Below are 23,762 nucleotides of genomic sequence, written 5' to 3' on the forward strand. Positions count from 1 at the left end.
CCACAACAACTGCCCACAGTCCCCCAAGAAACAAAGATCCCATACAAAAAACAAACAAACAAACAAAAAAAAACAAAACAAAAAAAGCCATGACATGGCTGTATAAATCAAGGACTGAAAAGAATACCCTACTACAAAAATCTTCATGCTGTAGACAGTCTTGATTTTCAAGCAATTCACAAAATACAAAATGCCCATCCAAAATAATGTGCACAGCTGTTGCACAGATCAGAATATGTCCTGTGTGTCTTGTGCATTAGTTTTGAAAATGCTGTCTGTCATGTTGACTGCATTTTTGTCTATCATTGTTGGTAACGCTCAGCTACTTAGAAAAGATTTTGCATATAGGGTACTTTTATAATGAGTTTGCTTATTATACCTACAAAAGAATGATTTTCATGTCTGTAGCTTCCCTGCTGGTTTCAATACCCAAAATAGCAGCACAACTGCATGAATCATAAAAGCATATGCTCTGCTAGGAAAGATCATATTTTTCACTTTTTCCTTCAGCTGAAACAAACAGAAAATGGTGTACATTGCTAACAAACCCTAGGATGTTAAAAAATGTAGATCTTAATCCAACAAATACTTATGGTGCTGTTGTATGTTACTATTTGGGTAATTCATCTGAATTAACTGTTGTGCTGTAATTCCAAATGAACTGCTTATGCGCACAATGTAAAGAACATCTAGGAAGTGTTCCCCAGAATCGGAGTATAAACTCATGTTCAGTTTTCTTAGTATTATCCCCCTACTCCTCTATAATTACCAAATAGCTAGTTGAAAAATAAAAATAAGAAAACCAATCAATTTATCTCCAAACTAATCAACTGAAATTGTATTTTAGAAGCAGGTATAAGAATGTCAATCCAAAAATATGAAAGGTGGTCAGAAGGGACCTCTGGAGGTCTCCAGTCCAACTTCCTGCTCAAAATGGGTCTTTGGCCAACATTAGAACAGGCCACCAGTGGCTCTGTCTAGCTGAGCTCTGAAGACATACAAGAATGATGATTCCAAAACATTTCTGGGTAATTTGCACTGCATTACCCTCCTCCTGAGGTTAAAAAGTGTGAAAAAAATATGGAAAGCAAAATAAAAACAAATGTACTTTACTCAAACCACACTAACACTGCTTTCTGAGGCTTGCTAAAAAACTACCAACTATTAAAAAGCAGTGTCTTAGTGAAATCTTTTCAGATAGAGATTTTTTTTTTAAAGAAATAAAATGTTTAGCGTCTTTTATCTCTATCTGTTTTAATGCATTTATTCAAGACAGTTTGGTTACGATCAACTGTAAAATCCTTTAGGTCTTTTTTCCCAGTCCTAGTTAAGAAGTGAAAAGCTAACATCAAAGCATGGCTTAAAATTTGCAGAATAGAAATCAACGAGTGCCTCATCTACTTCAAAGTATAGCCACCCTTTCTCATCTATTTATTAAAAATATCTAAATGCAAGGAAACAACAGACTTGAGTGAATTCAATGTACAATATGTATAGTGGTAAACATGATACAATATTTCAGCTCATTCAAACTCCATAATTCTATTATCATTACCCTTGGGTTGCTGTACTGATGCATATTTAAGTATTAGATTGAAGAATAAAACAGGACAAAAACCTAATTCCTTTGTTACTGTGAATGTATGTATGTACAGAGACCCTGTTGGGCCATCTTGTTGGCAGTTTCATCTACCTGGCTGCAGGATTCTTTGATGCTAAAGATTAAGTTCTTCAGCACCACAACTGAATATTATTTCATCATTAGAGAGAAGCAGTATATCCCAGGTACTGCAATGAAATCAAAGGGAGTTTTCTAATATAGTTACTTGAAAGTTTACTCATGTAGACACTGAGGCAACACTACTTCAGTATGCCATCTGGAATATCAAGTCTTCTAAAGAGGCCATTTCCGCCTTGTTCTGCAACTCAGATATGTCTTGATACATACAATCAAAACACTTCTGTTCTTTAATGAAACTTGTAAATAAAAAGGCTGAATTGACACAAAATGCAAAATACTCTTCCACATGAAGTAACCCGGCTTGTTTTCACTTTCAGCAGGTACCCTATTTGTTAATTGTATATTGTCCATATATTATAAGCTGTTTGAGAGAGCTGTAAGATCTATGAAGCGTCAAACAAATACATGACATTATTCTAATAAATAGCAATACCAAATGCTGATTGGAACTGTACATAAAGATGGATTCTGCATTACAAATGAATTTGCCTCGAGGACATATTACTTTGTTTCAGAAACGTCTCACTGTTGGCCAGGAACACTCTGGTCCAACAGATCACCGTATTCACAACCATGGACTTCTGAATAATGGTGCATGTAGCCTCTGGTACAGACAGAAAATGATTGTGGTGAACATAAGATGGGAAAACAGCACGAATGTGTTTTAAAATTGATTGCTGGAAGGGAGGCTTCGATTTTTCCTACACAAGGAACATCACTTTTGTAACTCAGGCAGGGGCCAAGAGTGATGGAAAAACGCAGAGAAGTGGCTGCATTTAACGAAAAAAACAGTCTACCATAAGAGGGCGCTAGGGGTTTACCCAAAAAATAGCTACGGAAACAGGGATGTCAGGTAACAAATAGAACTTTCCCATGTTGAATATGTATCTAAGTTACTTAGGCAGATACCACAGTATTTAAGAAAAATGAATTTCGAAACTTACCTTTTCTACTGCAAATGTTCGAATCACATATTCAGCGAGGAGTTCTGTTTCTATTAGGGTAACTTTAATGTCTTTATATATCTCTGTGTCATCTGGCCAGTATTTGCAGCATTTAACCTTTAAAAAAATACAAATAAAATAATTAAGGATCATTTATTTTAGAAGGTTCATACTGAATCTGTTCTGTATTCTTTGCAGTGATTTATGTTTTAAAATACAATCATATGCAAAACAGTCACACTTTCTACATGTGGAAATGATTCATGTTTAAGGGACATTAGCTCATTTTTTAAGACAGCATTTTTGTGTTGCAGGTGAGATTTGTGCTGCGATTATTAAAGTACGGTGAATTTGTACTGCGCACAAGAAATACTTATACTGTGCATAACTCAGATACAGAAACTGTTAATTTCCCATGCTTTCCAACTGAGGGTGTGTCGAGGGTGCACATGTAGAGGGACGACTACCAGAAGAAGCATTTTTCCCCGTCTCTGGTTTTTGATTTGTTTCAAAAATACCTCATGCCTTCTAAAATGAAAATGTGTTTTTAAGAAAGGAAGGATCTCCTCTACCATCAGAGAAGTATCTGTTTGCTCAGCTTAAATTTCCGAAGGACCTGTTGAGAGGTCAAATGGCAAAACTCAACACATGATGTCAAGAGATGAGTTTTATGTCTGGGTTTTAAAACCAATTTGCTAGATGACCCCAAACACTGTTGGTGGGATTCATCTCACTTAGCTCAAATTAGAAGGAGTAGGATGAATGCCTTCTAGAGGTGCCTTTATTTTTGTTAACTATGAGAAGAGTCTAGTCAACTGCCTTAGTCTAGGTGTTTGGCTTGATGGCTAATATTAGGTGAGATGACCCCCTTTCCCACATACTGATTTCAGTTGGCTTCTGGAGCTGTGTGCTCTTGGCACTCTTATCCTGGGATATGGAGATCACAGAATCACAGAATCACAGAATGGTTTGGGTTGGAAGGGACCTTAAAGATCATCTAATTCCAATGCCCCTGTCATGGGTAGGGACACCTCCCACTAGACCAGGTTGCCCAAAGCCCCATCCAGCCTGGCCTTGAGCACCTCCAGGGATGGGGCATCCACAGCTTCTCTGGGCAGCCTGTGCCAGCGCTTCAACACCCTCTGAGTAAGGAATTTCTTCTTTGTATCTAATCTAAAACTACCTTTTTTTAGTTTAAAATCATTGCCCCTCATCCTATCACTCCACTCCCTGACAAAAAGTCCCTCTCCAGCTTTCCTGTAGGCCCCCTGTAAGTACTGGAAGGCTGCTATAAGGTCTCCCTGGAGCCTTCTCCTCTCCAGGCTGAACAATCCCAGCTCCCTCAGCCTGTCTTTGTAAGAGAGGTGCTCCAGCCCTTTGATCATCTTCATGGCCCTCCTCTGGACTCGGTCTAATAGGTCCATGTCCTCCTTGTGCTGGGGGCCCTAGAGCTGAATGCAGTGCTCCAGGTGGGGTCTTACAAGAGCAGAGCAGAGGGAGAATCACCTCCCTTGAGCTGCTGGCCATGTTTCTTTTGATGCAGCCTAGGATATGGTTGGCTTTCTGGGCTGCAAACGCACACTGCTGTCTCATATTCAGTTTTTCATCCACCAATACCTGCAACTCCATGTCACAGATGGAAAGAAGGTGGCTTTTACAAAATGTATTTAAGATTTTCTGTGCCCTGGTGTGGTCTAGATGAGATGAACTTCACAATATTTAGCATATTCAAAAAGGAAGCATGGATTGTGTTATTGTCTAAAGTGGGTAGTTGTGGGGATTGTGTATTTCAATGCAGTTAGCTGACACAGTTAAGAATATTCTTCTCCTTCTCATTTGGGTGGACAAGGTGGTGGGTGGGGAAGCTAACACATTGCTTTCTTATCTGTTTTATTCTGCTGTATCACGGTAATAGATATGTTATCATCACTGCACCTGGCCATTGTCCAGTAGTGCAGTATGGGCTAGGAGTAGCATCTGTTACACATCTGCTGCATGCAGCGTTTTCTCTCTCTTTCTCACCGAAGGGAAAGTTTAAAACTGATCTTTCAATACATGTAAATCCACAGGTTTGCTTAAATATACACTTAAATTTGTTGGGTCAAAACACAAACTTCAAATTTTGAATGGAAAACTGGCACAAGAAAACAAAAAATTAAACTTCACAACTGTTAGAACATTTCTCAAACCCCTTTTCATGCCAAAATATTCAGATTATTATCATGCTTAGTCATGAGTAGAAGGTAAAACTGAAGTATGTACATATAAGCATAGTGAAAATTGTAAACCATGATTCAAATGATTTATTTATACCAAATCCAGGTTCAGTATATAAAGGATTATGCAGCCGAACCTTGTCCTATCGGGCAGAGGAAAGTGCTTTATCACAAATAGTTTCTAGTGACATAGCTGATCATCACCTATAACCCTTCTTTAGTGTCTGGACAGCAAACAGGCAACATCAGCTGATAACCTCAGAAGTCTGTCAGGGCAAAGTAGTTCTGACCCTTTTTCTGACTCGTTAGCAGGATAAAATTTAAATCCAAATAAAACTGTGTGAAGGGATAGAAGAACACAACCCCACATCAGGATCCTTCCCAGGTAAAAAGAGTTCAGCACAACGCTCTGGTTGTGAGGCCTGGCTCTCAGCCACAGAACTGCACAAGCATCCTAACAGCTTATTCCTGCTTACAGAGCTGACGGAAAGCTCCTTGAGAGCAGATCTGAAGTTCAGGCAGCTATGAGCAGGTTTTTATTTATTTCTCTATGTTTGTCTTCAGACCCAGTAACCACATTAGTATTGGCTACAATAAATAAATAAATAAATGTTTTTTCTTCACATTTCATCTGGTATTCAGCACAGTTGCAGGACAATTTGCAAACACCAGGTTATACAACTGCCTTCCATAGGGAGAGGCTTGAAGGTGGGACACTGGAAAAGTCTTCACGGTGCTCAGCACTTCTGTACCAAGGGCAAGTTGCTCCCTCCACCACGCTCACCGGCACAAAACCAGGCAAGGCATCAGTTTGCAGAAGATGGTTTCCATCAGCCAAGGCCCCTTGGCACACTGAGGGACAATCCCTAAACCTCAGGATTGCTGGCAAATGTGTGTTCACCTCCAAAGCACATCTACCAGCGATAAGCAATGAATAACCATTTTAAAAGCATTAAATGTTGCTGCAAGCAGTTTCGTAGCTGCTACTGCTATCTATTGTTGCATCTACTTGGTATTTATTCAGATCTTATCCTGTTTAGACGTATTTCCAAAAACTCTCCGATAGAAGCTAAGTGAAACACATTGAATGCTATTGTTTTGTTTGTATTGTTAAAAGAATCCAGACAATTGGCATTGTTCAAATCCCTTAGGCCAGCAAACTGAGCCTTTACCGTCACTGTCGGGAACTCTCTGAAATGGGGCTTTCCCACCTACGACTAAAGGTGAGTTTTTTTACTCTGCATGCAGAATAAGGCCACTCATACTGCCTCTGGCCTGGAGCAGCCCACCGAGCACCCCATCTCTGGAGCCAATTTCCTATTCCTGCCTGCTCAATTATCCTTTCCATAGGTGGAACATGAACCACGCAAACACGGCCAACACACGTACGGAGGAAACAGCTGCTGCGGTGATCCTGGTAACAGCACTACTCATCAGCACGTCTTTCTGTTGCTAACTTTAGCCTTGTTTCTTTCTGATGGGTGCCTGCCATCCTCAAACAATTCCAGTTTAGTAAAATAAACAATCAGGGGAAAGAAAAAACACCCTGGCTGAATTAAATTGCTCAGCCTTGAAGGAAAACATGCCTGTTTCTAACTTGGTAAGTCTAGACAGTCTGGATTATGACTAAGAACCAGGAACATTTGGAAAGACCAATTTAGAAAAGCACAGTAGTCCCCACCTTCTTATGCCTCAACTGCTGGATTTGTTTCCCCTTTTTTTAAATTTTATTTAAGATGATCCAATGGAATAATTAGGGAAGCACTGGGGGGATGTTGCACAGAAGTTATAGCCTCGTTCAGCTTGTGCCCGTAGGGGATATTATACTCTGCAGCACAGGGGATTTGGGGCACGGAGCAGACTGGAGCAGAGCAGAAGGATCCATGACAACACAATTTCCTGAAAACTCTCCCAAGTGGAATAGGGGCTGTAACAGCTGTGGGAAAGGTGCCAGAGCCGCAGTCGTAGCCACAGACCAACACTAACTGATTCACTCACTGTGAGGAAAAAAACAAGAACTTTTTTCTTCCCCCTTTTTTTTAAAAAAAAAAAATTGAGCTTTTTTCCTACTTTTGGTTTTGGCTCTTGTTCTGCAATGCTGCTGCACGTGCTGTGCTTTAGACATGGGAACTCTATGGACTCCTGATGAGCCAAAAGTTAAGTAAATGCTTAAAGACCAGTTTCCTATCCCCTCCAGGGCTTCTCAAATAAATATGGAAGGGTCTTAAAGAAAGACGTAGATTAAATAGTGTAAACTGAAATCACACTTATAAATGTTTATTGGACCAGGGCTTTTGTTTGTACAAGGGAAGACAATTGCAACAAAATAGAATATGGTTTTATTCATCAAGTATGAGAAACATTGCTGGCAACATGTTTGTTCATTTTTTCTTTTTAGCACAGCTTTAGCTACTGTGTCTTGATGAATCTCTTTCCCTTTTTATAAACATTTGGTACATATTTTACAAAAAAACTACTAACAGAAGGTTTAGCTAAATAATTGATACATGAATCCAAAACTGAATATTAAATGCATTAGATATTTTTTTCCACACAGTTGCTATCATAACAGTAAATACCGGCCACAAAGTAGAAAACATAATTTTGAAATCTCATCTGAGCAGAACTATAATTGAGAGTTTGTTCAGATACACCCCACATTTACATCCTAACATGTTGCCAAAAAATACAGATGTTCATCACAAGATGAGATAAAAAGGGTGATTGCCAGAGACATAATGAAAATGCTCGGATTTAATCTATTCATCCCAAGGTACACTGTCCAATTGTTCCAAACATGTTTATTTTACTAATAATTTGAGAAATTTGGAGAATATGATTATCTTCTTTGACCTGCCCTCCCTCTCCCAAATCCCCCAGCAAAATTGTCTAATGTGAGAAAATAAGAATTAAAAATGAAGGTGGAAAGTTGTTCTTGCTGCTTCTAAATATAACAAACAATGCAGGCAGTAGATAGATAATGAACACAAATTGTGACTTCCGAAGCTGTATACTTAGCCATTTGGCAATGTGACACATCTAGCTAGAGGCAGTATGAAAGCCAGGACAGTAATTCATTTACTTAAAGGTTTGGAATAGGAGGAATATTACAGAATTAATATGTGAGCTGGCTGTGAAATATACTTTGTAGTTCCTACAGAACGGTTTAAATAACAGTGATTATTCAAAGTTTCCAATTTCCTTTGATTCTGAAATATTCTTAGCAAAAAGGTGGTATAACTGGCTATGCACTGCATGGATTGTCATTAGCGAAGAGCAGTATTATATATTCTAATTTAAAATTAATCCCAGACTAAGTAATGATGATAAGTCAGACATAAATTTTGAAGTGAAACCTCTAGGATATAAAATGAAACAGCCAACCAAGCTCACTGTTGAAAACTTTTAACAGGTTTTGCAGATATAACTAAGATAACTTCATATACTTTTATTTGGCTGACTTGAAATAAAAGAACATCCAAAAATTGAAAGTATTTTTATTTAAATACTTTTCAAACAAAAGCGTATTGTGATTAAGAACATTTTATTAGTTATAAAACCATCTTTGACAGAAGATAAAATCCAGTCCTTTTTTTCATTTTCTTTGTTTGCTTTTGAACAGGTCAGTTAATTGATCTATACCTCATTTTACACTTTTCTAAAATGAGGTATGGAAGAGTATTGTGAAATACAAACTTTAGGATACTGTTCTGCACTGTCAGATGAATGGGTCTGTATAAAGGCAGACAAAAGTCTTTCTGTGGTTCACGACTCCCAGAGGGTGAGAGATCTCTATGAATTTTACTAGTTCAGTCTAATTTCTTCCAGTGATGACTCAGAGCTGATATCATTCTCTACCTTCTGCTGCACTGTGTCACCCAAGCAGTGCAACCCTAGGTTGCCTAGTGGATGCACTCTCATTCAGCTTCTGCCCAGGATAGTTGGCTGTCGGGACATGCCCAGCTGTAGCAATACACTTGGTGCTTTCCACCTGGGGGGATCAATGCAATCCATTTGTTCTTAAAAATCACATGTACTGTTAGTATACCATCAGCCTCACAGCTTGGATTAGGTAAAATTAGGATGACAAGCTGATGGCATGGCCGTACTTTGGCCATCAAACAGAAATAGTCTGGGAGAATTGCTTTAGGGTAAAGGTGACCCAAGGTACAGCTGTTTGTAGTGTTCCTGCCTTTGTAGCTAGTAAAATGGAAGAACATGATTGCCCCTATTTCATTGCTTATGTTTAGGCAATTGTCTCCGACTATTTATTAAAAAAGGTTGTAAATTAGTGCACTTTAGTACAGCCCTAGAGGAAAAAAGGCTGAGCACAGAGCATGTGAGAAATGTAGTCTCATGCCAAGATGAAGAATTATCTGGAGCTTCTCAAGCTTGTCTTAATCCCTTACACAACTGTGAAATCATGGGCATATTGCTCAGATCCTGTGCTCCAAGGACCTGACGTGCCTGCATTGAGCAGAACAGCCCGTGCACTGAATCATGCTTCCGTTCCAAGGACAAAATCATGCCATAAGTTGAGCTACAGAGCACCACTGAGTTAGCTGGTTGCCTTCTGGCTCTAAAACTTGATCATCTGATGTCAAGTTAGAAAGCTCTACGTGCTACTTTATGGAGCACAGTAAAACCGTGTTGGCGTCTCTAGGATACTTCTTCCTTCACAGAGAGACTAAGAGATCAATTTCATGAGACTACTGAGTTCAGCAGACCTGCAGTGATGAAGCCATTTTGTTAGCCACGGCGTTTCAAAGTGGAACTTTAAGACCTCTTTGTAAACTGTACTTTTACTTGCATTCTATACCTTGGCAGTACTTCAGCAGCTAGCCCAACAAGGGGTCCGTGCATTTGTGTATCCTTAAACCACTTTTATTTATTTCGCAAAATGAATCATCTCAATTGAACTAAGGAGCGCTGAGATATTAATCTTCATTGATGAGTATTCTCTGAAGTATAGCTTTTACTGGAAACAAGAGAAGGTATGTCTGCTGTGAGTGACATGGGACAGTGCTGAACACTTGTACGTTGATGTCCTGTTTGATAATATTAACATTGCTAATCTAGGGACATCTTTATTAAGTGATTATAGAGTCCTTCCTTCTCTTTCCTGGAGAACAACAGCCAATTTTTATTTATTTATTAATTTTTCCCTAAGGGTTCCTCCCCTGCAGCACACAAAGGAATAATGCCAACTTGGTATTTCTGGTTAGAGGTCTAGAAAGCTGAAATCTGTTTTTGACTACTAGAAGGGTTCACTGACTTGGAAGATTAACAATAGTTTCAAATTACAATTGTTTACTTTCTTATCATTCATACTCTGTAATGCTACAGCCTCTACTGTATCCAACAACAGATACTGGAATTACAGTGAAAGCAAAAGTAAAACAAAATGACTGAACATATATGTATGAAAAGAACAGGTCCCAGATTTTCTGGATAAACATGATTAAGAATTAAAATATCTCTATATGGGGAAGGACAGTATTTATTGTTTTTTGAAGCTGACACTAGCATTACGTAGAGGTAGGGAAGGGTTTAATGCAGAAAGCTTTCTCCCTCTCATGTACAAAATGTGTTTTCTTTCTTTCAGGAGAAAAGTTTAAATGAAATCTTAGTCACCAGTATGCTAACAAACTCTTTGGCACATTTCCTAAGGAGCACTAATGTCAGTATCTTGAAGTAACACCAATGTTGGTAATTTGGCTTACCACATTTAGAGGCAGTTTCAGTTTCAATTATATGGAGTGTTCTTCCATTTACACTAAACACAAACGTGCTGTTTGTGGGACGTGTTAGAGAGCTGCTCTGTTTCACCTCTGTGATATCTTTCTAATGGGTGATCTGAATCTTAAATACAGTTTGAGTTTACCTTTGTTCATTAGATGGTTATTCTGCATGAAGATTCTCAAAACTTTAAAGTACGTAACTGTGAGCTTCATAATAGGTTTGTTTCAAAATAATCCTGTTTTATTCTAAGAACAGGAGGCAAGTCCACGGGAAATTTCATACAGTGCTACTATTTGTGTTGATGGAGTTTCCTATGAATTTATTGTTTGGATATAGCAATATGTTTTCAGTGAGAAGTCTTTGGACAGGACTTTACTTGACAAATTTTCTTGGATGTCTGAGAAATAGACCACCAGGAAGATCTGAGGAAGACTCGGTTCAAGATGAAGAGTTCTGGATTTTGTTTGTTGAGGAAACATATTGGTATTTCTTTCAGAAATGTCTCTTGAGTGCTGACCAAGGTTGCACATCCTGAGTACTCCAGGCCCAAGCACAGGCATGTATGACTGCTGAGGACTGGGCCCACGCAGATTCTTTCCTTTGAAGAATGACTCTTCTGATTTTATCTTACAAAAAAGAACACTTTTTTTTAAACCAGCGAGCAGTAAGGAGATGCTCCCTCTCTGTCAGCTGCTCCATTTTACTCCTTTATGGGTGTTTTCACTGTCATGTAGACCTCCACATGTTTTAAGCATGAAGAATCAGAGCCATCAACATTTTTGCAGCAAAGCTGATGAAAGTGCCATGTATGTCCAGTCAAACAAGCAAACAACCAGCTAAGCCACCAACTTTTGGCATTCTTTCTTTTTCCCTGTGCAGATAGAGCCCTGATGGCTCCTGGGAAGGGAAAGTCACCCAAGAGGAGTGTGAGATGGCTATTGGGAAAGCACAACACTCCTCAGAGATAAGATGGTGGTGAGAGGCTGTTTTGGTAGTGCTAAGCCATGTGTGCAGGAGTACGGACTATTTGCCATCCCATGGCTGACCTTCATTCCCCTGTTTGCCTCACATCCATTCTGTAGTTGTCAACCTTGCCCCCTTTCAAAAAAAGGGTCTTTTGTGTGCTTATTAACACTATTAGCACTGGCTGTTTTCTAATTCTGGATAATAATTGTGAAACTCTAATTACTGTAATTATGATGCTCCTGGGGTGAGGTTTTATTTTTTATAATCATTTCTAGTGATTTTTTGTAAATACTTCGTTATATTAAAAGCATGATAGACAATCATGAGTCCTAGCAGTGCATTTATGTATCAACCACCTCCACTAAATTTCATCAGTGCATTTCACCATTTATTAATCAGATATTACTAAATTCCTCCTGCCTCAAGCGAAAACAAGGAGTGGGAGAGAAAGTGACTACTGACAAATGATAAATGATGTGACATGCCAAGTTTGATTCTGCCAACCAAGTATCACTACCAACCTAAGAAGAGCAAAGATGGAAGTGACAGCAAGATGACACAACTGAATATATTCTAAATCCAATGTAACTCTTTAAGGAGGAAAGAAAAATTTCTACGTGTACAAACACTGAAACATTTCAAGCAGCAACCTGAGACTTTGGCCAGTACATAAAGACTTTGATCCAGTTCCCATTGCTTCCCAAAGAAGGATCCAGCTATAAGAGCAGTCTCTTGGAATAAACTAGATGTTCTCTCGTGTCTTTTGTTGGGAAACCAAACATACCTGTGCTGGTTGGATAAAAAGTTTCATTTCTTCTACAATAATCCACCATACTATGCTGAACATCTCAGGAAAAGATGTCTGAAATTACACTCCTATCTTCAGTTGTTCCATCACTTAGTAGCAGGAGCACGGAAGTCTCTTGCATTATTGTAAACTAAAACACAACTTTTTTTTTTTTTTTTAAATGGCCTATGGTCACATTGATTTATTTTTATGAGTCTTGTTCTTGCTTTTTAACTGTTAGTCTGTTGTTTGGAAAATGTTAATTCTTGTATTAAAATATAGGTATATTATACCACTAATTACTTGTCATGCTCTTCTTGCACACTTCATTGAGAGAGAAAAGTTGTTGACCCCAGCATGAAGAAGACAGAGACTTTTTATCTCTGTCTTACAAGGGTTGCCTACTTATTCATTTTTCTGTAAAAGTTCTTAAGTCAACTTAGACCAATCTTAACTAAAAACCACTTCATCAGCTGTTATCAAAGAACTGTTCATGCAACTCAGCAATGATTTTTCTAAATGACTGTGAGACCTCATTTAGATTTTTAATAAACAGTCACATTCTAATGAGGTCTTCATAAAACTGACTAAATATGTTTAGAAATCATTAGCTTAAATTACCAGTACAAAAGTCTCCTTAGGGAGCCCTGCAGATTTTGTGATAAGACTTCTGGCAGATGGATTGGTATAACAGCACAAGTGAGTTCTGAATTTCCACACAAGCAGTGTAAATGTGAGTGACTGGGTAACAGGCTACTAGATAAAGAGCTAAATGTCCCTCAGGTGGGTTCATTAAAGAGAGAAAACAATCAAAACACATTTCCGTGCCATTTAAATACCAGGTGCACAGCAGTCTGCAGGTGCCAGAAACACTGACAAGGGTCCCTTGCTGGAACACACAAGAGCTTAAAGGGATGCATGGTTTTGACAAGTATGCCTCAGATAATGACAGATATTGGCAGATGTACCCAGACCCTGCTGGAGGGTAATGCAGGGACTGAGTCATTTGCAGCAGGTGCTTGCATTAGGGGACAGCCTCATGGTGATTCCTCTATCCGCAATTAAAACAGTCCTGATGCATAATGCTCCAGGGCAAGAAGCAAGTTCCTAGCACTGATTTAATGACTACCCAGCCAGTCTTGGTAAACAAATACACATACGCCCCCTCAATGATTAATTCATGAAGGACATACATTGTGTGGCAAACATGTTAAATAGATATTCCTCTTTTCTGAAAACATAAAGGAATTTTCCTCCTTGACTTACACTGGGCAAGAATTTAAAAAAATATATAAAATAATAAGCCCCTATAAATCTTAGACCAGCAACAACACTTGAAATAGAAAACCTCAAGGTCAGGAAGGTTACAAGATTTGCCCTGCAGGAATGCTACCAAAAAGCCCATTAAAATCATTACTAATCAAGGTGGCACAGAGCTTGTGTTTGGGACTGAGGGAGAGATGGTGTGTTAGTAATATGCCTCCTTGTTGCTGATGGTTCCCACGCTGGGAGTGGGACAGAAGCACCAAGAGGGAAGTGACTGTGTTGTTTTGTGGCTCATATGATCTCATTTCCATTAAAAGCTCATTTTAATTTCTGCTGTCTTATCTCACCTATGTTGGCCTCCAGAGAAAGCAAGAACAAAGTCATTTCTACCACTGTCAGAAACAAGAAAGCTGCAGATCGGTATCCCACTAGGACTCTTGCACCCTGAAGAAATCTCCACGGTGGCACAAACTGTTGCTTGCTGCTAAGGGAATGTGCTATGCTGCTAAGGGAATGTGCGACGTAACTAAATGTTGTGAGTGGAGGCCACAGTGCTGGCACCAAGGCTGGCACCTCCCTGGGTGACACCTGACAGGTCATGTTAATTGATGCTTTCAGATATGGACTTCAGGAAAACAGTATGTGGTTTCACGTACTATGCTATGTTTGTTCTAAGGTTTGTTCATCCATCCCCTAAGAGCATCATTTTTTGCATGCTTAGTTATTTATGAATGTGTATAAAGCTTTAACAGATTTGTTGGAGAGTTTTCTATTTGTACAGATTCATCCATTTTGAACTGATATATGACCACCCAACTATTTCTCCCATCCTTTTCAATCAAGGGACTGAATGTTTAAAGCAGCCTCCATGATCCTTTTTTGTCTCTGCAATTAGTCGTACACATGTTCCTGCAGCAGGTGTTAATTGCTGTCACAAATCCTACTTTTTAAAAAATACATAAAAATAATAATTGCACCTGATCTGTTGGCAGGCTTGGTCACACAGATATCTAAATGTTAGGGTTTATAGTAGCAATCAACCAAGGACATAAAGAAGAATAAATTGAGTTTGTAAAACTGGACTTGTTAAAAAGGAGACAAGATACAGCCCTTTGTCTCTCACTACATAAAGAGTGCTCTCTCTCCTGGTGCAAACACCACAGGGCAGAGGGATATCAGCCACTCCGCCAGTGTGAAATTAAAAACACATCTCAAAACCATGTGGCTCACACCAAGATACGTGCACTTGACTTCTTATTTCAATGTTTCGATTTACAATAATGCAGTAGTTGCAATAAAAGCAATGACTTTTTTTTTGTCACCAAAAAAAAGAAGACTAAGACTTAGAAAACTAAGACATCACGCATAGACAAAGTAGTAAATTAAGGCTTAGTTATTGATGGTTGTAAAAAAACAAAGAAAATGGTTCAATTCAATACTTGTTGAAAACAAAATTAGCCATAATAACTTGAGTAGGAGACCTTCTTTAGACATTATCAAACAAAGTAAGAAAAGTACACATTATCAACCAGGTAACTCAAGCTTTCCTTTGCTACTCAGGTCCTGAAGAAGACCTTCTGGTCAACAGATTTAGTAGAACAGAATAGCAGAATAGCTCAGTTGGAAGGGACCTTCAAACACCATATAGTCCAACTGCCCGATCACTTCAGGGCTAGCCAAAAGATAAAGCATATTACTGAGGGCATTATCCAAATGCCCCTTGAACGCTGAGTACTGTGTACAAATGAGTAAAGCTAATCTCTTCAGTTTAGTCTGTAAGTGAATGCCCAAACAAACCAGATTGATTTAGACTAGGATACTGTGAAAGAAATGTAATTTCATAGGTTAAATACTTTTTAAAGAAATCTGTCCCAGAATTACTCTCCCTCTATACCCACCCTTAAAAAATAGGTGACTCCATACCTTGCCCCGTAACCAATTCCCTGGTTTCCTTTAACAGAAATAGTATGTCTGAGATATACACAAAGATATGACACTGTCCCTCTTTGGCAGTCTTTGCAGACTCTGCTGTACAGAGTGCAACTTTATCAGTTACTTTTTCATTGTGTTAATGTTTTCAAAGCCAAGCATCCAAAGCATGCTTAAAAGTAATTGATAATGAACCTCTTAGTAGAGGCAGTCATAAATATTTTGTGTGCCTTACTCAGTATATAAGCATCTTGTTGGTCTGCTATTTAATTTCCAAAAGCAAACACCTTGGAAGTCTTTCATCTTTTTAAGTACAAAAATCACTTACCCTTCCCACTTCTACGAGATTAGTAACCATGATTATGCTGGCTGTGTTCTCATGCCATACCATTCTCCAAAAGTCATATATTGTCTCCTGCATTGGTCCTGAAACAATAAATCAAAGGAAAGGTTACTTTCTGAAAGTCTCATGGTTGGAAGCTTGTCTCTGGGGAAGCTTGAGAAATCATGGTTATCCACATATATTCATATCACTATCATCATATTTTTCATTTAGGGTCAATTTCCTTTCTGTCATCTCACCTATCATTTAAGTATTTTTCTCCTGAAATAGTGCTCTGAAAGAAAGTTAGTTCTCCAACATCCAGGTATTTATCTCCGTAATACCCCAAAGTGGAATTATAAAAAATGGATAACATTACTCTCTCTCTTAACAATTGGATGATAACCTAGGGAAGGTGTATTTGGAATGAAATGAGCCACAATGGACTATGTGGCCTTTCCCGGTTTCTAATATTTTTCTTAGTATATACTATTCATCAAATTACCCCAGCTCCTAAATTGTACTTCCTGAAGTGAGACAGAAGTTATAGTTTCTTGCTGCTGTATATCACTTTGCAAAGCAGCAGGGAAAGTGGTAAAGAACCCTTGTGTGTCATGGCAGTGATGTCCTCTGCTGTACTCTCAGAGAAAAATGTCTCTGAACAATCTGAGCTCTTCCATAGACACAGGGCTTCTTTTAACATCATGCTGAGACTGGCCACCAGCCCACAGGAGCACAGGAAATGTCAGTGACAGAAATGTAAAATACTGAGAACAAGCACAGCTTTCACATGTGCCTGGTGCTGTCTGTTTCTAGCCCACGTGTCTATGTGACGCCCTACATGTCTACGTGATGTTCACTGTGCCACCCTGATTTGAAACCATTGGTTTAAAATCACTGGGCCAATAAAAATAATCAAAAGCAAAACACTATCAAGTACTACAAGGTTAACATCCATGTTGAATCCATGACTGAACTGCCATATTGCAGTAAGCAATTAGCTTCTTATTTAGAGAAATGCCTTAAATCAATTCATTGGAGGACAAATAGATAATGTACTGGCAATAAATGTTCCTCAAGTGAAGAAACCAACACTTGTAAAGCGTTACAAAACCTTACATTGACAGATCGGGGTAGTTTGGTATCCAAGTTTTGTTACTTTGGTTTCCATTTGAAAATACAGCTTTTACTCTGAAAGTATTGACTGAACAATGTAATAATATTATAAGCAAGTAAAACCCAATTCATCAGGCCATTAACATAATTGTCATGTAACTTAGAGAGCAAGTTTAAGAAAAAGGATGGTAATAGTTTAAAACTTGTGAATTTTTATAAAACATTTTGATTTTCAGCAATTTCAAAGCATATTATCATCCACGATTTGCACTGACCATTTAAAAATGTTCTGTATTCTCCCTCTTACTTAATTCCTCTGTTTTTAAAAACACTGCATAAATAGTTAGTTTCACTGTTTTCCCTAAAGTCGGTCAACTTGTCTTTTGTTTGTTTTGGTAGTTCACATAACAGGAGAAAAAGCCAGTTAAAACAATAGGAAGCTATGCCTGTTGGAACAGAATAAATGTCAGAAGCCACAGAGTAGAAATAACAGCAGAATCTAAAAATACAGTTTCTGAAATTACTAGACTCAAGCTGGTGTTGTGACTGCAAAACCTGAGACTATTTAAACAAAACAAAACAAACCATAGAAGAGCTGATATTTTTGAGAGATTTCACTTGCAAATATGACAGATCTAAGTCACTCTCCACCATGTGGAAATCTACAATAAGTATTTTACTTCTACATCAGTGTCCTGGATGTGCAATACGGAAGTTGTCCAAGCACAGTTTTGGATGATACAGTAAGATAATTAATATACATCATAATGAATGTTTAGCTTGCTTGTGTTTCAATAATGTAGGATTCAATATAGCTTTCTTGCCAATTCAAGTCACAGCCGCATTACAAAGGTTTTGGACCAACCTCTCCTACAGGTAGAAGGAAGGAGCCTATTTTACTCACTGTAGGAAAATGCTGTCTCTGTACAGCTCTTTCCTTCCTCTCAAATCTCAAAAAATATATTCAGCAGAATTACTATTGCTGTCACCTTTGAAGGAATATAGCTAAAAATAGGATTAGGGAGAGGCAATTTTCCACAGAGTAATGTCCTGGAAGGAGTCTGCAAGTTCATGACACATTGCTAAGATTATTTAAGCTTGATTAAGGACAAAAAATAACAACACAAGGGCTTCAAGAATCCTGATTCACAGCCTGGTTTAATGGAGAAAATCTAAATGGCTCCACTGCATTCTGTCACCACAGAATTATGTGATGTTTAAAGATTGTTCATCTGAATATGTTTTTCACAAAGCTACAAGAAAGGTGAAAAAAAAAAAATCCTGTCCACACAGCCCTGTTATTTTCGTCATGCAAGAAGCCAGAATCCTTCAGAAACTAAGGGACAATGTAGCAAGTTTCTCTGTGTATTATTTCAGACAGTTTTCTTCCCTACTGATTCATTTGAGAGAGATGGTTGGGCCCTACTTCGTAAAGTCAGTTCTTTCTGACAGCTCTGGGATAACTGGCAACAATCATTCCTGATTTTTTTCCTCCACAATCAACATAATTTGTCTTGTGATTTAAAGATTCTTACATTTCAGATCCTTAAGTCACAAATCACAACAGGTCAGAGATGCTAAATAGTACTTTCTTCCTAAATATTTTGAGTTTGTCATTCTTCAGAAAGAAAATAATAATAATAATAAATTATGAGAGAAATACATCATAAGAAAGAAGTAATACACTTTTCAGGCCAGAGAAAAAGCTGGGCTCTGACAAGTCTTTCAAGTTCGATTCCAAATGTTCTTCTAGAATGTCCTGTTCTGCAGTGCTGAGTATGCTCTTCTCAACCTTACTATCCAAATGATAAGACAATGATAATTAAAAGTGCTTGACAGGATTTCCCGCTTTCCTCAAGTATTTTCGAGTGTTTTTCTTGCTTTTTCTCTCCAATTCTTGTATCTAGCCTCCAAACTTCTTTGACATTCAGGACACTGAAAGGAAAAAAAATACCCAAAAACCTACCTTAAAGTCTCAGAAAGTAATTCTTTTCCACCCCATTTTTCTTTTCTTCTTGACATTTTTCAAATTATTTTCTGACATATGAATAAATTATTACTTGTCTCCAGCCAGTATTGAAAAGCATTAGAGGCTCTAGGTAGGGCTGGAGGATTTATTGTCATGAAGAACTGAACAATTTGATTCCAGAGACTCATGGTAGGGAGAAAAAGAGCCTATAATTGTTCTAAGCATCAGCTTAACAGATGTGCACAATAGGCAGGAAGGTTATTCTCAGCAGTTGCCCTCTTGCGGGAGGAAAAGGTCTTAGGAGAAGGTACTGCGCTGCTAAACAGTGAGCCTGTGGCATACCCCATTAGCTACACAATATAGTAGTTGGTATCAAAGATTGCTGCTGTGAAAAAAGAAATCAACAACATACTGCCTCCTGAAGATGAAAAGCAAAGGAAAATAAGAAAAAGAAATAAACCTTGCAACCCCCCAGCTAATTAAATGCATTATCGAAAAAAACTCAAAAGAAATGATCAGTGGAATATATCACAACCCTTAGCTGTATTACTAGTAGTTGTTAGTTGCTGCTGTGGGAATGTCAACATATTAGGAAATGGAAAATCACACAGTTTCTAAGAATGGATTAAACTCTTAAGAAGCTGCTTCTGTACACAGAGCTTTCTGGATCCTCCTTCTGCTTGTTGTTGTGAGACCCAGTTCCAACAACTGGCATTACTACTGGGATATGTGATCACTTTGAACATTAAAAACCACCCTAGAATACAGAAAAATAGTGTAAACATGTAGGAAAAAAAAGCTAACACACGAAGACAGAAGTAAAACCTGGACCCTGAAATGTCCCCAACACTTACTCAGACTGGGGCTTGTAAATCTATGGGCGATTTTTCATTTGCTACAAAGGCAAGCAACTTAATGAACAAATAGGTTCTGAAACCGTTTTGCAGCACAGAATGTTAAATCCACAACAAAATGGTTGGTACTTCTGATACCAAATTCATTGATAGTAGCTGTTAGAGCTAGAAACATGCAGAAAATGAACAGATACCTGTAAGCTCCAAAGGCTCCCCCAGGGCAGTGCCTGGGCAGTGGCAGCCACTAGCATGTGATGATAGAGGCAATGGACTAACAAGATGCAAGACTTCTATCTGCAGCAGCAAAAGCTGATCCTTGACAAAGAGTGCAATAAACCTCCTTCCAGTGAGTACGAGGTTGTAAAATGGACCCCTCTCCTAGTGGTTACTGCAGTTTCCAGGAGCAATGAGCACTGTGTTCACTTCTTACCGAAGTATAACTTGCTCCTTGCCACTGTGACTGCCTACAACCTTGGCACTCAAGGACAACTAGTGAATATGCCTGCATAGAGGGAGTTGCATTTTAGCCCTCATTTTTTATGGTCCCTTCAAAATGAACTTGGGGTGCAATAATTTTTTTTCTTATTAACAAATATGGTTGTGTGGCAAAAAAAGCCCAAAAGCAATGATTAATTTTGAAAATACACTGTCAAAAAACTGCAAGCCCATTATGTAGCAGAATTCACTCAACATACTTATGAAAGAGTAAAACAAAAGACAAATAAACAAACAAAAAAAATACTGGGAAAACACAGCGCAAGCTAATAGATTAAAAAGTTGAAGAATGTTCTTTTTCCTAATGAACCCATTTAAATGGGACAAACTAGCTGTTAGTATAATAACTTACTGAGAATTTCACAGCAGGAAGCAAAATTACAGGGTTACTAATGCTCTGCCAGTCCAGTGATCTGATTATCTGTAAGCACATGCTATTTGCTTTTGTAACCATGCTAGAATTTGGAGTTAAGAGCAGAACTCCCTTTCAGAAAAAAAAAAAAGTTATGTAAAATACTGCAGTTAAATGTTATTTTACACTATAAATATCACTGACTGCAGGCAAGGGTACATCTCTCTTACCTGAAATACTTTTTTTCTCTACTGAGTAAGGCAACATGCCCAACATTTTATCAACAGGAATTTATAGGCACATTATTATGTGATCATGTAGTCATGAGCACTCAGCTCTATCAGTCTCTCAGTTACCTTGTAAGACATTCTTCAGTGGTCAGCAGCTCTAAAAACACGGACACTCTTTTATGTGACCAGGTTTAGACTAAGGTGCGTTAGATTAGGTGTCACTTTTTCATATATATATATATATATATATATATATATATAAATTAAAAAAAAAAAAAAGTCTTGGTCTTTCTAAAATAGCCAGCATACCAGAAAGAAAAGTTATACATTCTGGTTGTGCTGATTTAGTCAAAACAATCACACCAACTAGCGAGATAAAAAGCTCATTCAGTCTTTTTTTTTTTTTTTTTTTTTTTTTTTTTTTAATTGCAGAACCACTGCTGTGCAGCTGTATGCTGGGGTCATTTGTGCCCTCCCCAAATGAGCTAGTTTCTGAATGGAAGATACTCAGTTGCTGATAATCTGATTTGTCGAGCACAGTCTTTACCATATGCTTGTTAAATACATATGCTATCAAGTATTTAACTTTTACTCACCCTTCCAGGAGTTCCTAAGGGCTTAGTGCCTCCATGGAGGCCAGTGAAGGCCAGAACAAATCTCTACTACCCAAACTTAAAAACTCAGGCAGTGATCATGCAGTCTTTCTGGAATAGCTTTTCTCAAAGTACGTTTAGACGTTTGTTCTCTACCATAAGAGATACACTTCAGTTGACTTAATTACTTTTAAATGCTTCTACAGGAGTATGTTTTTATAGGCACAGTACATATGCTTCTACCAATACTCTGGATAATTTTAAGGTCTGAGATAAAACGGTGGTTGAGATATCACTAAACCCTGTGGGTCCAACACTCATCAATAGCTACCAAAGGCATACAGATCAGTGCTTAGTATTTTAAGGTGCCAATAAAATTATGACAAAAAAGAATCAGGTCATATAACCTTCTAATGCTTTAATTAATATCCTTGCCAGTCTGCTAAAGAAACCAAAGCAGGGGAGAGGGTAAAAAGTATCCCAATGCAACACATCTATTCACCTTCAGTGAAGTCTCCTATAGGCCTGCCACTGTAAAAATTAGCATAGAAAAAGGCAATAGACATTTGTACTGGCTGAACTTGGCCATAAATGCTTCAGTGTTATTTATTAATTGCCAGTTTCTAGCCGCCATACTTCAGTATTAATTTTTATTTGTCACTTCTGCATATCCCAGCCCCAGACATTTTGTGCACTGGAGAACCTCAATGAAATTAAACAAAACCCTGTAATGAGCTGAAGAAACACAATCTTGCTTTAATGACTTTATTTGATTTATAGTGTTGATGCAGACTGTGACGGTATACGAAATGCACTTTCTAATTTTAGCCTTAAAAATATTAATTATCAGGTAATCTTCAGCAGGGGCTATATTGTAATTATACAGCTATGCTGGCCTTCCTGATAAATCCTTCCTGGAAATCTCTCTTGCCTTGGAAAAATACAAATAAACAAAGCTGCAGATGAGCTTTCAACAAAGTTGGTACCCATTAAGTATGCTAAGCCAGCAGGCTGCCCAAGCAAGGAAGCCTGAGGCAACAGTTACTCTTACGTGATACATGGAAAAAACCTCCCTCTCCGTTTTAGGCCTTATTTTAGCTGATTCCTCCTCCACGGTGGCAAATTCAGAGATGGGGCAGAAAGAAGCCACTTGTTTGCAGAGGCAGTAATTTACTGATACTTAGGTTGCAAAGAACACCACTTGGTAAGCAACACATTTACCAGAACTTTAATAATAAACAACAACATGTTTAGTTGCTCCTAACACCAGCTGTAAACCCACACTTCAGAATATAACGTGTATATCAATCACATGCACTACCTATATTTGAGTCGTAGCTAGTCCTCTGTTTCTTTTTTTTTTTTTTTTGTCTTTTTTTGGCCCTTTGTAATGATACTACCTTACAATCCAAAGAAAGAGAACAGTAGGCAGACACAGTATTCCACAGTAAGCCACCTCTGCTAGACTCAGGCGGGTTAATCAGGACTGAGCTATGAATTTAAAATGTGTTTTTCACGATTTCCTCACCTTAGATGGATTGTCAATAGGAAACAGATCTGACTGAATCTTGTTAGCTTGACATTTCAGGAAAACACTGCTCATAAAGCAAGCTGAAATACTTTATTGGGACAAATGCTGCCCAATACAGCTACTGGCAATGTAGATGCTTTCTACTGTATCCTTCTTTCAAAAAAATACAGCCTTCTCTCATTATCAGCTAAGGGACAGCACAGTGAATAGTAATTGGCTGATTTTCAAGCACAAACTAAGTGCTACCTGCTTCCAGCCAGCCAGTCAGCAAGCACTGCTGGCTGCAGATCGCTCTCTGTGAAAACTGGCTTTCACAAAATGGAATTTTTGAAGTGCTTTCAAGTCCCATTAGCTTCCAATGAGGCTTAGGCTACGAAGTGACTGAGGTGCACGGAGAAATTTTATCTGTAGCTCCCATGAGACTGACCAGCGCTCTGACTGGCCTTCTATACCACCGCCTCCTACATTTAGAGGAGTAAGCAATAGATCATCCACAGCATGAAGAGCAGAGGAGTACCTGTAAATTCCCCATCTCTTTCCAAATATAAAAAGAACATAAGAACATTTGGCCTGTAATAAGACCTTCACAAGGTACAGTAGTCATAAGCCACAGCACTATTGTTTCATGAAATATATGCAAATGTTTCACAGACAGCTGAAATTAGAGAAAACCACTAAACTCCCAGTTTAACATGGAGATGTTTCAAAA

General features: G+C 38.3%; 1 protein-coding gene across 13 annotated transcripts in view; it reads right to left on the bottom strand.

The window, feature by feature from the left end:
• The window catches only part of PTPRM (protein tyrosine phosphatase receptor type M), a 484,682-nt gene that overhangs the window by 18,671 nt on the left and 442,249 nt on the right, over positions 1-23,762 (bottom strand). For all 13 annotated transcript variants that reach the window (XM_040550056.1, XM_040550055.1, XM_040550065.1 and 10 more), the window contains 2 exons: positions 15,920-16,017; positions 2,686-2,802 (listed from right to left, as the gene is read on the bottom strand). In XM_040550056.1, coding sequence (XP_040405990.1) covers positions 2,686-2,802; positions 15,920-16,017 — 215 coding nt within the window. The remainder of the gene's footprint in view (positions 1-2,685; positions 2,803-15,919; positions 16,018-23,762) is intronic.

This window comes from Cygnus olor, chromosome 2 (genome assembly GCF_009769625.2).
Source record: "Cygnus olor isolate bCygOlo1 chromosome 2, bCygOlo1.pri.v2, whole genome shotgun sequence".
Classification (NCBI taxonomy): Eukaryota; Metazoa; Chordata; class Aves; order Anseriformes; family Anatidae; genus Cygnus; species Cygnus olor.